The sequence below is a fragment of the Furipterus horrens genome, unplaced genomic scaffold, assembly GCF_987537825.1.
Source record: "Furipterus horrens unplaced genomic scaffold, mFurHor1.1.pri manual_scaffold_11, whole genome shotgun sequence".
NCBI lineage: Eukaryota > Metazoa > Chordata > Mammalia > Chiroptera > Furipteridae > Furipterus > Furipterus horrens.
Genome location: NW_028327181.1, coordinates 44,265,994 through 44,280,772, shown reverse-complemented (window position 1 = coordinate 44,280,772; position 14,779 = coordinate 44,265,994). Strand labels below are relative to the sequence as shown.

The following is a 14,779-nucleotide window of genomic DNA, read 5'->3' as shown; positions in this document are numbered from 1 at the left end:
GGTCAGGTTTATTTTACCTTAATTTACATCTGTACAGGCAGTAATAAAAAGGCTATTTACCATACAATGATTTGGAGAATTTTACCTAGTTTCAAGAATAATGCATGCAGTTACAAATGAGAGGTAGAAACACTGTATTAAATACCTAAAAATACAAACATCATATAAATAGATGTTCAAATTAACTGCTGGAATTTCATACAGATAAATAAGGTGAAATTACATTACTTCATCAAAGTAAAGGAAAACCATGTTTTTGTTTTCGTCAGTACACTAAAATTAGATTAATGCCAAAGAGCTTCTGTGCAATTTGTCTCAGTTCAGATTTATTATCTAAAAGGATTAAAATAAAAGGATTAAAACTGGAGAATGGTTTATTCAAGTATTCAAGCAGGTAAATAAAAGGAACAAAGAATATGCAACAAAGGAACCATTTCTGGAGGGACAAGCTCTCTGGTGAACCGTCGGGATTAACACCAAAAGGACATTTTAGGCTGGAGGGAGCTACCCATTTTCCTAAGAGAAAACAAACCTCACTTTTCACTAATTTCATGTAGAAACTCCACATCATTAACAAGCCTTTAGATCACCAACTTTGTTTTGGCTCTATTAAAATTCTTGAGGGTATCCCTTGATTGACCTTTTTTTCTAATACTGCCCAAATGAACCAAATCTAGCCTTTAATAAACCTAGAAGTTACAGGCATCGATGCACATTCTGCATGCACCAAAAACAAAAACAAAACAAAGAAAAACCCAAAGCAAATAACCAGCAACTCAAAAATATCACTGAGGAAATCTGTGGGTATAGATGAATAGATTTAAAAAAATGCAAAGATTCACATGAACACGTTTTTACCATTGAAAAGTCTACCAGAGATTACATGTGAATTTTGGAAACAGTGTGTATATAATCAAGTAAAATATTTTTAAAACACGTCCATTGTGCCTCAGTTAGTTTTAAACTGCAAAGTCCAATACAGAGTTGTTTTAATAAATTAGTGCAATATATGAAAGACTGGAAGATTAACAAGTCTCCGTATTAGGTCAAACCGAACGTTTCACAATCCCTTCTAAGAGCCATCCTCGTGCCCCCTAAAGCTGCGTCTTCCCGCGCTGTCTAAGGTGCACACTCTGATGCAGACGAACTCACCCGAGGGCCAAACTGCCTGGATGAGACGGAGGTGTTTTTTTTTTACTTTTACCTCACTAAGCATGTGGCATTTCACGTTGCTCTGGTGAACTGAGTGAAGAGCTACTCACTTGTTTCATTCTTAATTATCCTTAAGAATAAATGTACAGATCATTCTAGTTCTAAGGTACATTTATTTACCAAGTTCAAACTGAGAGCCAAGTGGAATTGGGTGACTTCTCCAATAAGGCAGATTTCCTACAAATAGGTAGTGTTCGGATTGTTTTTGTTTTGAGATCACTGCTTGTTCTTTGGTCATCACCAGGTAAGAAACTATAGGTTCCTGGAGAGGGGGCAACAGAACCCAAGCTGTAACCACATGTGTCACCTCCTACGCCACCGAGGGGCCACGGGACAGGCCTGCCACCATCACACGGTTGAAGCGCCACAGCAGAGTGCCGACAATCTTCTTTCAATACTAGATTTATCTACAAATAAAATAAATTAAAATCATAATAAACATTATTTACATTTTCAAAACGAAGGAAAGGAAAATTAAAAAATCATCAACTCTCTACCTACATCCTCATTTCTGTTCTATTTTGCCCCAAAGTTAACAGTTTGAATACCTTTTCTTCTTTCCTCCCAGCAACTGTTAAGATATGATTTGTAGTTTAGTGCCCACATTGGTAAAATTTAGATTAGTACATCAGGTAAAGAACACTTAGGGTTTAACAGCTAGCTTGCTCACAATTGCAAATAATTTTAGAGCTGTCATCCTTTGGGGCTCTTCAGGATGTGGTATGGCCACATACACCTCAACAGATCCACCATCTTCTCCCTGAACACCGGATCATTGCGCTTATATCTGACAAGTGATAATATGATCCTGGTATCCTATCAACCTCCATTCTGCTCTCTATACCACATATGCAGTACACAGGGTCTTCATAGGATTCTCCAGTCACTAAGCCCACAAGGCTTAAAATAACTGCATGTATTATTATTTAACAATAAAAACAAAGTTCTCTGCACACACAAATACACACTCACATACACAGCAGTGCAATGTAGAAATCTGAAGAATAAGGACAGACGCCACGAGTGCTTTTCAAGCATTATCTCTAACTCCTCACAACAGCGCTGCAAGACAGGCACCGTTCCCTCATCTTTTGGAAGAAGAAACTGAGACCACAGAAAGGTTACGTGATTTGCCCAAGATTGGAAAACCAACATTCAAACCCAGGCAGTACGGTTTCCTCCGCCAAGCTCTTCCTACTGTACCTGTGGGAGACACACTGCTTTCTAAGCCAACTTACACTTGTGTACATTTTCAATGTCTGCAGGGTCCTGGAGGATCTTGGTCAGGCCTTCCAAAAGCAGGGCTGCCTTCTGATAGCGACGGACGATGTCTTCCGTCTGCTGGAACATCTCGTCCAGGGCAGCAGACTGAACCTGGAGTCAGCCGACAGAAAGGAGACGATGCTCAGCTTTTCCGAGAAAACACAAATCCATTTGGGCAAGGTAGCTTTAAGTGGGGATCTATCTAAAATTCACACATTTTGACAAAATGATTACAACCTACCAAACTCTATAAAACCTAGCAGAGTCATTGGTTGAGTTATAAAGGAAGAGCTTCCTGACAAAGGAGTTATCCTGCATTCAGACACAGCCTTCTTGTCCTCATTCATGACTCACAGAAGTTATACTTCTAAACTGGCTCTTCTATGACTTACTTTAAACATGCACCTTCCCACTAGGGTATGGCATTAGAGTAGATTTTGTTATAATAAAATAACTAAATGATGAGAAAAGTCAGTTTGCAGCTCCTCTTTTAGTGAAACAATCACCTGGCACATTCCTTCCCTCACTCAGACACGCTCACAGGGCACCTGCTGAGTGCCAGGCACTTGAGCACACAAAGCTGAGCCGGCAGGCTGGGAGAGCAGGCCAGCCAGATGCGCTACTCTCATTCCAAGGGCTCCGTGGTGTGCAAGGCGGGAGCCCGGGGTGGCATAGAGGACACACCAAGTGTGTCCCACCTGACTACGGAAGGAGAGGGTTAAGGAAGGCCTCCAGGAAGCGGCATTTGGGCCAGCAGCAGGAGGTAGCCAGGTGATGGAAAGATGGGGGTGGCAGCTTTCCAAAAATAAGGGACAGTAGAATTATCACAAGGCTATGAATATTTGAGTTGTCCCAACAGCATTCTGTTTGTCTCTTTAATCATTAAAAGCCTGCACCATCAGTGATCCAGTACCCTAATTCACTTATCAATATGCTCCGTCTCCTTCAAAAAATAACTTAAAGCCACTAACAGTAAAATAAAGAACACGAACAGAGACTATCAGAGCCAGGAGAAGGAAGAAGAAATGAGTGACTAAACACAGGCAGCCATAGCTCCAAGCTCGCCGAGGAGCCGGGGCAAAAGGAGGGGCTGCCTGCAGCTGCACGGCACGTGTCAGTGAAGCCGCGGCACTGTGGCTCCTGTTGAGAGGCCCTTCTTCCTGGCACCACTTCTATCAGAAATGATCGCTCCAGCCAGGGGGCTCAGTGGGTTGGAGCATCACCCCATAAACTGAAAGGCCATGGTTCCATTCCCGGTCAGGGCACATGTCTAGGTTGCAGGTTGGGCGTGTACGTGAGGCAACTGATCGATGTTTCGCTCGCGCTCTCTCTCTCTCTCTCTCTCTCTCTCTCTCTCTCTCTCTCTCTCTCTCTCCCCCTCCCCCTTCCTCTCTCTCAAAAATCAATAAGCATGTCCTTGGGTGAGGATAAAAAAATTATCATATGAAGTCTTAACTCAGTATAGAGTGATACAATGCATATTATTCATGTCAAAAGTTTATATTTCAAAGTTATTTTCATATGATTTTTTATTATAATGGCCTTTAAAATTAAGTCCAAGGGTGTAATACAATGCAAAGTAAACAAATTTGGGGGGGGGGGAACAGGGGAGGTCTATTATGTTAACATGGTAAAAATAAGATTGGTCAATAATTAAAATTTCCCCCACTTACCACTATCCTTTAACAGTCCCTAATTTCATCTACACTTTAGAGCAACTTTTTTCCCTATGAGACAGAAAACAAGTTATTTCCAATAGAATAACCAGGCAACTGTAAGAGTAGATTTTACTTCAAGAATCTGAGCATATGAATTTTTGTGGATTAACAGAACAGTAATTTTTCTAATGTTTATCAAGCCACAATTTCTTATATTGTAGAAAATGCAGAAACAGATACAGCTAAAGCTTTTAGACACAATGAAAACTATAAAATATTCACAATTTTTAAGAGATATAATAGAATTTTACCAAATGTGGTAATCAATGTTACTTAATGTGTTACTTAAATATTAAGTCTACGTTTAGGAAGAGGCAATTACAATACTTGGGGCCTTGGGAGCTGTAGGGCATAAATGCTTTTTAAAGGGCTAGATAATGTCAAGTAGGTATTCCGTTCAAAAGATACTCTTCCACATGAGTAATATTATACAACATTAAAACTTAAAAAGGGTTACCATTTCTACAGCACAATTATAGATGAGTTTCTCTGCAGCTACGCTGTTGATTTCATCAATAAATCTCTGTTTGTCAGAGAAAAAGCGATTCAACTTTTCTGTAAGTTTCTTGCACATGGTGATGCAGAATTTATATCGTTCATTAAGATTTTTGACAACTGAAAAAAAGTTGAGAGAATTAATTTTAATTTTCCTCCAGAGATAAAGTCACATTGACATATACCTTTCCTGCTGATTAAAGGAAAGTGACACTCAACAATCGCAAGAATAGGCATATAGATCAATGGAAAAGAACAGAAAGCCCAGAAATAAACCCACGCCTTTGAATTCAAATACTCTTTGATGCAGGAGACAAGAGCATATGATGGAGTAAAGAGTCTCTTCAACAGACCACCGACTTACATTATACTCAAGAATCAACTCAAAATGAATAAAAGGCCCAAATGTAAGCCACAAAACCATAAAGATCCTAGAAGAAAACAGGCAGTAAAATCTCAGACATCTCTCATAGCAATATTTTTTTTGTGATATATCTCCTAGGGCAAGGGTAACAAAGAAAAAAATAAACAAATGGGACTACATCAAACTAAAAAGCTTCTGCACAGCAAAAGAAATCATCAACAAAATAAAAAGGGAATCCATTGTATGTAGAACACATTTGCTGAAGATACATCTGATAAGGGGTTAATCCCCAAAATATACAAAAAACTAATACAACTCAACACCAGGAAGACAAATAATCCAATTAAAAAATGGGCAAAGGACCTGAATAGGCACTCTTCCAAAGAGAACATACAGACGGCCAAATAGACATATGAAAAGATGCTCAATGCCACTAATCATCAGAGAGACGCAAATTAAAACCACAACGAACTCTCATCTCACACCTGTCAGAATGGCCATCATCAATAAATCAACAAGTGCTGGCGAGGATGTGGAGAAAAGGGAACCCTAGTGCCCTGTTGGTGGGAATGCAGACTGGTGCAGCCACTGTGGAAAGCAGTATTTTTTGACTTTCCTCAAAAAATTAAAAAGGGAACTTCCCTATGAAGTGATTCCACTTCTAAGAATTTATCCTAAGAATCCCATAATGCCAATCAGAAAGAACCTATGCACCCCTATGTTCCCAGAAGTATTATTTCTAATAGCCAAGATGTGGGAATAGCCCAAGTGTCCATCAGTAGATGAGCGGATAAAAAGCTGTGGTACATTTACACAATGGAATACTACGTGGCTGTAAAAAAGAAGGAACTCACCTTTTGCAACAGCATGGATGGATGTGGAGATTATTATGCTAAATGAAACAAGCCAGTCAGAGAAAGACAAATACCAGGTGAAATCTAATGAAGAAAATAAACTGACAAACCAAACCAGAGGCATGGATACACAGAACAGATGGACAGATCTCAGAGGGGAGGAGGGTGGGAGGGACTGGAAGAAATTAACTAAGAACATATGTGCATAGCCCATGAACACAGACAACAAGGTGGGGAAGGTGGGGGCTGGGTGCAGGGGAGAAAAGGGGGGAAATAGGGGATACCTGTAATAATGTCAACAATAAAAAACAAAAAATAAAAAATTTAAAATGACTGAAAATCAAATTCTTTCATATGCTCTCTCTTTCTGTATAGAAGACTGAGAATAAAGCACTTCTGACTGCCCTCTGATCAATTAAATGGCAAAAACAAAAACCAGAAAAGCCAGCACTTTTTTCCATTTAAGAATATTTAATAACAGTGACTCCTCACCAAAAAACTTTCTTAGTAGCTGGGGGTGTGCAAGAGGCAGCCGATCCATGTTTCTCTCAGACATCGATGTTTCTCTCCCTCTCTTTCTCCCTCCCTTCCCCTCTCTCTAATAAATAAATAAATCTTAAAAAAAACCACCCACTTTCTTAGCATATTGGAAAGGGGGCAGCTCAAGCACCCCACCCATACCTTCTTTGACTGCTGTGGACGGGCTCAGTCTCCCGGACTTGATCTGGGCTTTAGCGAGATGCAGCGACGCCGCTAGCAGCTGTGCGGCTTTCATGTGTAAGACCAGCTGCTCCACCCGCCTGCACGGGAGACGGCAAGCAGAGTGTTAGCCTGCGAACCATACGCTGGACACAGCACCATTAAAACAGCCTTTCGAATGGAATATTGCTCTCCTTGATATTTTTAATGCATAAATAACTCCTGAAGGGGGAAGTTACGACATGGAAAAAGACATGCACTTTGAATACAATGATACACTCAGATAAAAATCAAAATGACCTCTTTATCATGAAATACCTTCAACAGTATAATTTACAGGGAAAAGGCAGTAAGTCTTGGCTCAGGCAGTGAAATTGAGCATAATGAAATAACTTAGGGACTTCTTTGAAGCTTTTAGTAATGAGATGTGATCTTCAGTGGATGACAAGTCCTCCATCTCAGACATGAATTTACAGAAAGCATGAAGAACGTTGAAAGAAATGACAAAGGAGGCGCCTACCCCCAGTCTTTGCTCAGCTGGCTGATCTGGTCCACCACCACACTCTCCTGAATCTGGTACAAGGAGACGGCAGACGCGCACAGCTCTGGGTCCCCGCCCCTCACAGTGGTCAGGTCCAGCACACACTCAGTGAACATCAGCATCACGTTCAGGTGGCGTAAGGCGTCTGTGTGTTCTCGCTGCAGCAAAGCCAGGTTGTCTTAGAAACTCTCAGGTTTAGGAGTATTTTTCTATACTTACGAATATCAGAATGATCAAAGGAGATCCGAAATTTTAAATAAACACAAATAAAGCCAAACATGGGTGTGAGCATGTGTCTGTGTGTATATATGAGAGCACTCACAAAATTAAGTTTCAAAGTATATGAGGTCACTGTGCTTTTACCAGAAAAAAAATGAAATACTGAACAATTAAATCACTATACATAAAACAAAAACATGATAACATAGGTATCAATATTATAAGGCTATTCTGTATAGTAAATCATAGGTCTTGATATTTTGGTGAATTCTACTGACTTATAATTTCAGAAATACTTTATTTTAATTTCTGGTGGTTTTTCAGTTAATAGTAACTCCTAATACCAAAGCTCTAAATTCCTGTGATCTTTTCTGTCAGACAGGGAAGTACAGATAGACCAACAGCGTCCATTAAAAATGGGTATTCTAAAATTAGTGTTGTTTTGAGATTTATTTTTAACTAAACTTTGAAATATCAAATAAGACTAAATTTCTCACTTTCCTTTCATGGTTAAAATTAGAATCATTTTCCTAGAGACAGGAGAATAAACCAATCAACTTTTGAAAGTCTCTCTCCTCAAGGCAGCAAATTGGACTGTATGTTCCAATGTGTACATCAATGACATTCCACACATACTGGAACATAATTTATGTCAAATTTTATGGAGATTGAAAAAACTCTGAAGATTGCTTTACCAGTCTTAGATTGTATCACACATTTTCAAAATTACTACTAACCTTACCACAAAATCACTACTAAAGTTTTGAATGCAGTATGTTATCTTTTATGTGAAATATTTCTCATTCACACAAAATAGAAATGTTTTTAAAAAAGGAATTTTAGACGTCCTGCATAGAGAGAAAATTTATTCTTTAGTTGGTCTAGAAAACTAAGAACTTTAATTTGAAATGCAGACTAAGTCAGCATTGTATTCAGGGACCGAGAGGCACCGTGTAGGCCCACTGACTGTTGTCCTGAAGTGGCCGCTGAGGAACGGAGCGGGTACATCTTTGGAGTCATAAGACTGACCTCTCTGGTTCTGGATTTGTACTCAGCAAGCTTCAGATTGTGATGTGTTTTTCCCTGTAGAACTGGGTCTATGGAAGGAAGGTACTGGTTTACAAATGTGAGTGAGCATCTAGTCTGCTTGGCAGGTTTGTTTCTCAATGTTAGTGACTACTGGCATTATGGTGTTTTTTTAAAACTGAGTTTAAGTGTATTATTTTTTATCTTAAGAAAAACAAGCTTTAAGAATAAAAAGTTATGGTTTTAGAAATATTACGTTTCAAAAGTCCTGTAAGTAGCAAATGAACTTCAGATTAAAAAATTAAGAACACAAAATCTATATGCATCACTTTCTATCAACCAGAGTTTGTCAGGAATGAGTGTTGTGACCAACATTGTTTTGAAAATGTGTCAGCAATATTTTTCAAATAGAAAAGGCACATTAAAGAGAAGAAAAGGACTTCAGAATTTCTGATAGCATTTTGCTCTTTCATCATCACTAGAACATTCTCCTACAGTATCAAGATTTTGATCCGTCATAATGGTCTCTTCTCTACCTCCATCAGCGTCTCCTCAGGCAGTTCAGGGGCTTCAAAGGTGACGAGCCCCTCCAGGCTTGGGGGTGAAGCACCATAAGGCATGTATCTCAGGCTAGGAGCTGCTTCTGCTCCTGGAGGCGAAGACCCCCAGCACGGCCCAGGCGGGGAGCCCACACACACTCGGCCACTTGCGGAACACAGGGAGCCTCCCGAGCTGCTGGAGCCCGCTGCAAGAGAAGAGGACACGTAGCGCAGGGCCGAGAGTGAGCGCACGGGGCCAGGGGCTGCCATGCCCACTCCTCCTATAAAAGGAACAAAGGAAGTATTAAAAGAAAAGCCGCCCTGGCTGGTGTGGCTCAGTGGATTGAGAGCCAGCCTGTGAACCAAAGGGTCACCGGTTCAATTCCCAGTCAGGGCACATGCCTGGGTTGCGGACCAGGTCCCCAGTTGGAGGTGCGTGAGAGGCAACCACACATTGATGTTTCTCCCCCTCTTTTTCTCCCTTCCTTCCCCTCTCTCTAAAAATAAATAAAATCTTTTAAAAAAAAGAAAAGAAAAGCCACTGATCTCCTATTTGGACATATGAATAGGTTTTATTTTGCCACGTTCACCTTTATTCCTTGTCTATATGTATATTTTATAGACATCATCATAGCCAGTTTTTAAATATTCTGTTTCAAACAAATTTATAATGTATTCATTTCTCCCTGTTTCTACAAGTCTTAATAATTATAAAACTCAGCGGCTGCAATAGTGGTCCACTAAATGTATATACATAGTGCTTAACTGAAAGCATTTACACTACTTGTTTTTATATCATAAATAACACTATAATAAAATCCAAAGTTCTTTGTTTTTGAATGTTTTATTTGTGATTAATACTCCAAAGTGGTATTATGAACAGGAACGGGATTACTACAGAGCAAATATTATAAACCTTTTTAACAGCTCTTTATAAGAACTGCCACTACTTTCTAAAGAAGCTATAAGCACACAGATACGACTAAATCTCAACAACACTGGGCATTATATTGTTTTAAATATTGGTTTAGTTAATAGGCATAAAATGCTACTTTCTTAACATGACATTTTATTATTTAATACTTTAAAAATCTTAAAAACAAGATTAGCTCTACTTCCTCTCTTGTTAGCTACTCATATCCTTTGCTTACTAATCTACTAAATCTTGATTAGTAACTTATGTAGCATAAAATAACTTAAAGGATACAAGGTACAATATATAAAGTAATGTCAAATGATAACTCATTTCAAGTCCAATTTAAATATTCTCTTAAGTTTTGGTATTAATAACCTACTTATAGAGTATGAATAATAAAACCAATCTATTGGCTTGTCTAAATGTATAGATGATTAAGTGCAAAGATTGAGACCCAGAGTACAAAGAAAAAAGAAAGGTAAAACTTAGGTTTTGAAAAGAACAAAAACTTTACTGGATGTACTAACATTAGCCGTCAGTATAAGCTAGGAAGCATTACAAATGCATAGCTGCCTCATCGTCACAAAGTCACATTTATAGTGGAATGCTATAACATTATTATAAATATATAATATAGTACTTTTACTTCATAAATCCTTTTTTTCCACAAATATTGTCTCATTTACTCCTTATAACCCTTTAAGGTAAAGAAAATAGGTGTTTCCCTGACACGTGGAAAAGGAAAATGGATTCCAGACAGGCTAGGTGAGTTCTCTGAGAGACCGCGCGCCGAGCCGGCCTGCAGGAGCGCAGTTCCTCACCTGAGGCCGTTCTGGCGCGCAGGACCGCACGGGCACACGGGGGCGCCGCGGCGCTGTGCGGAGGAGACCCGACGGTGAACAGGACGGCCCTGGAGCTCGGCGCTGTCCCCGCCGGAGGCGCCAGTACCACACCGCAGGCTCCTGCAGGGGCTGCCAGTTACAAAGTGCTGCGTTACTTCGATAGTGTTTATATTCGGGGTGGGAGTACAGGGAGACCTTTACTTTTATACTAGATTTCTTTTTTTTACAACAAGCATTCAGTACAGATATCCATTAAAAATATTTTATAGTAGTCTCTTCATGGCTGCCAATCTTATTCACACTAAAGCCTAGTATTCAGTTACTTCTGTATACTCTTAAAACACATAAACTGCAGTCGCTCCTGTTGAGGCTAATTTGGGAAAGTGGAAACCAAGAAACAGGGAATAAAAACGTGAGGAAGCCCTGGCCGGGTGGGTCGGTTGATCGGAACGCTGTCCCGCGCACCGAAAGGTTGCGGGTCTGATCCCCCGGCGGGGCGCATGCAGAAGGCAACCAACCGATGCTTCTCTCTCACATCAATGTTTCTCCCCCTCCCCCCCTTACTCTCTCTTGAGGATTAGAAAATAAAATAAAATGTGAGGTAAAGCTGAAGGGAGATCAGGAGTTGCCACAGCAACGAAGCTACAGAAGGATGTAGAAAATTACATTTTTACTGTCAAAGTACTTTTATGTCTTAGAGTTGCGCCCTTGCAACTGCCATGAAGAAAGGGAGGTGGGACAGGTGTCAAAGGGACCTGACGGGCTGAATTTGGGCTAAATGAAGAGAAGGTAAAAAATCCTCCAACCACCAAACTAAACAGAATCAATAGAAGTTTTTACACTTATGCATGTGATGAAGAAAATTCCATTTCTGTAACCACAGAATGCAGGTAGGAGTTAACAACATAAGTCATAAATTTAGAGGAGAGACTCTGAACCAGATACAGAAAAAAATTGCCTCTCAGTGTCCATCTTATTTGCAACAGAGCACAATAAACTTGAAAGCATCTAATTAACAGCAGAAAAGTTAATTCATAAAAACTTTCCAGGGAGCAAGGGATTAATCAGTGGAAATTAATTAAATACTACCTACTGTTATGCAAGATGTACAAAATGACACAGATAATTCTCTTTACTTAATGTAATATCTCTATGATTTTATTTTAGTATATACAGTATTCCCTCACTTACCGTGGGTATTACGTTCTAGACTCACCACCCCCCCAGCCGCCACAGGTGAAAATCCGCGAAGTAGGAACCTTACATTTATTTTACTATTTATATATATTTTAAGGCTTTAGAAACCCTTCCCACATACTTATAAACCGTTCCCAGTCCCTTATTAACCTTTTCCACACTTATAAACACTGCTTATGTTCTTAAACATATTCTACACTCTTAAACCTACGTAACTTTAACAACATACGTATACAGTACCGCAAAATCCTGCAATACAGCGAAAAATCCAGGATAAATAATTAAATATAACATTTTAAAAAATCCTGTGATACAGTGAGGCCGCAATAAGTGAACCGCGATAGAGAGGAACTACTGTATAAAAGTATTTAAAGACGGCTGTGTGTGTATACATATGCATATATATTGGGTTGTCCAAAAAAGTCCATATGGTTTTTCCATAAAATAAAAGACACATTTTTTATTTTCACCAATAACTTTATTGATTTGGATATTTTCAGTATGTCACCTATCTCCCGCATGGCATAACATTGATTGTTCTCAATTAATGTCTCAATTTGATCACTATCAACTCCAACTGGTATAGTTGACTGGGGAGCATGGTCCAAGCAAGAAATTTCCAGCACAAAACTTTGCAAACCACTTTTGACACATTTGATCAGTCACAGAACCTTCTTCATACACGGCACAAATCATTTTTTTTGTATTTCAGCTGTTTTTACCTTTCTTGAAATAATAAAGCATAATATGCCAAAAATGTTGTGTATTTCCTTCCATCTCCTATATTAAAATGGCTACACAAAAATTCATCAGTTTTGATAGTTTTTTAAATGCAGCTGATATGACAGCTGTCACAATACAGTCTAACAAAATTGTTTCTAACCAAGTTAGCTACTAGAGCCATCTTACAAAAAAACCAAATGAACTTTTTTGCCAACCCAGTAGATATCCTCACCCAAGGACTTTTTTTTTTCCTTTTTTTTTTTCCATTGCTTTTAGAGACAAAGGGAGAGGGAGCAGGAGAAAGAGAGGAACATCGATGTGAAAGAAAAAACAGTGATTGGCCACCTTCCGCTATGTGCCCCGACCAGGATTGAACCTGGAAGCTGGGTATGTGCCCTTGGTATGTGCACGACCAGGAATCAAACCCGTAACCCTTCCATCCACAGGACAACATTCTAACCAACTGAGCCACACCAGCCAGGGTGGCCATGGGTATGTTTTAGGAGCCAATGACTCTGTTTTTTCCTAAAGGCTTACATTTTTCCTACTATTTCATAGTTTTCATTTTCAGAAACTGAAACTTCATGATTAGGAAAAGAAATTTATAATTTCAAATAATAAATTTCATGTGGATGAAATAAAGGAAAAAAGAATAAAAATCATCAAAGATGAATTTTATGCCTAAAAATTTTGGGAAAAAAATCTTATTTCACATCCATAAACTTGAACTTAGAGTATATATTCATTTAGAGCTTATAAGCTCTATGGAATTTAAATTTATTTATAAAGGAGAATTAGAAATAGTCATTCAGGCAAGCTGTTTTCTAAAACTGTCCCAACTTCTTGTGACTGTGGGTAAACAGCCTATGGAAGGACTTCCAGAAGAGTGCGAGGGTACCACAGATGTGCTCCCCTGTGAAACAACTGTACCTGGTGAAATCATTTTTTAAAAAGCAACTATTTCCAAGCTCTGAAAACTGTCCGGAGGGCATACAGGAAATGAAACATTTATGGAAGAACATCACTACCTCTCAGTAAGGACGGTGTCTACTGTACCAGCCCCTTCTGAGGAGGTGGAAGCTATAACCTAGGCCAGTGACCAAATACTGTGGCCTTTATTGCCCTCACTCCAGTTCACCTGCCACAAAGGGCAGAGGCCTATAGCAGTAGAGACAAGCCAAGAGGGCCAGAGGCTTCCACCCCTGCCCAGCAGGGGCATCCCTCTGAGGGCCAGAGGCTGCTGTCCTCACACCCAGCTCTGGAGTGATGGTGTACAGGATTTCCCGGGGTTGAGGCAGGCAGAGAGCAGAGAGTTCTGAAACTCTCCCCATGGAAACTGACTTCATTTGGAACAAATCATGGGGAATTTCATCTGGAACAAATCACGGGGAAGTTCATGCCTAAGGGCATTGTCCAAAACACTAAAGCCTGAAGGTAAGCAAATAGGGGGAGGCTGGAACTCTCGTGAGAGGAACAAGCTAACAGACCATCTAGAAGTTTAACAGAGAGAACCAGGGAGAGACAGTGCAGAAGAGCCCTCCTATGGTCAGAACAAGGCTCGAAGACTGGCTTCGGAGATTACTTCTATAAAATAGAGCCATCAGCTGGCAGTTAGAGGAGACTACCAGCTGGATGTGATACCAACAGAGGTAGGAGAAATAGTCAGAGACCTACAACCACCGTCACCCCATGGTAACTGTACCCATGCCCAAGGCTGCGCGCGAAGGAAGACATCAGGAGCTTCGCACCTCGGGTCAGACCTCACTGAAACAGTCCAGTCAAGACTAAACAAATAAACATGCCCAAACCAACAAGCTGAGGGGTGGGGGACCACGGGAATCAGCATCCAGAATTGCTACAAAATATATTATATAAAATGTCCAGTTTCCAACAAAAGTTATAATATATGCAAATAAACAGGAAAGAGTTGCCATACACAGGAAGAAAAGGGGGCCACAGAAACTGCCCTCCAGAGAGCTCAATTGTCAAAAGTAGCAAACAAATACTTCAAATCAGCTATTTTAAACATATTCAATAAGTAAAAGAAAACGATACTTAAGAAGCAAAGGCTTTCAAGATCGCAATGTGGTACGCAGGTTTTGAACGCACCTCCTCCCAGGACCAAACACCCTGAACAACCAACTGAAGACGAGCTGCACAGAAGTCTGAGG

General features: G+C 39.9%; 1 protein-coding gene across 1 annotated transcript in view; it reads right to left on the bottom strand.

Annotated features, from left to right (window-relative positions):
* Positions 1 to 356: 356 nt before the first annotated feature.
* ULK2 (unc-51 like autophagy activating kinase 2) overlaps positions 357 to 14,779 on the bottom strand; it is a 113,678-nt gene continuing 99,255 nt past the window's right edge. The window contains exons 21-27 of the mRNA XM_090291807.1: positions 10,668 to 10,817; positions 8,928 to 9,136; positions 7,126 to 7,304; positions 6,588 to 6,706; positions 4,651 to 4,808; positions 2,451 to 2,586; positions 357 to 1,619 (exon numbers count right to left, since the gene is read on the bottom strand). Of these exons, the coding sequence (XP_090147933.1) occupies positions 1,561 to 1,619; positions 2,451 to 2,586; positions 4,651 to 4,808; positions 6,588 to 6,706; positions 7,126 to 7,304; positions 8,928 to 9,136; positions 10,668 to 10,817 (1,010 nt within the window). The 3' untranslated portion in view covers positions 357 to 1,560. The remainder of the gene's footprint in view (positions 1,620 to 2,450; positions 2,587 to 4,650; positions 4,809 to 6,587; positions 6,707 to 7,125; positions 7,305 to 8,927; positions 9,137 to 10,667; positions 10,818 to 14,779) is intronic.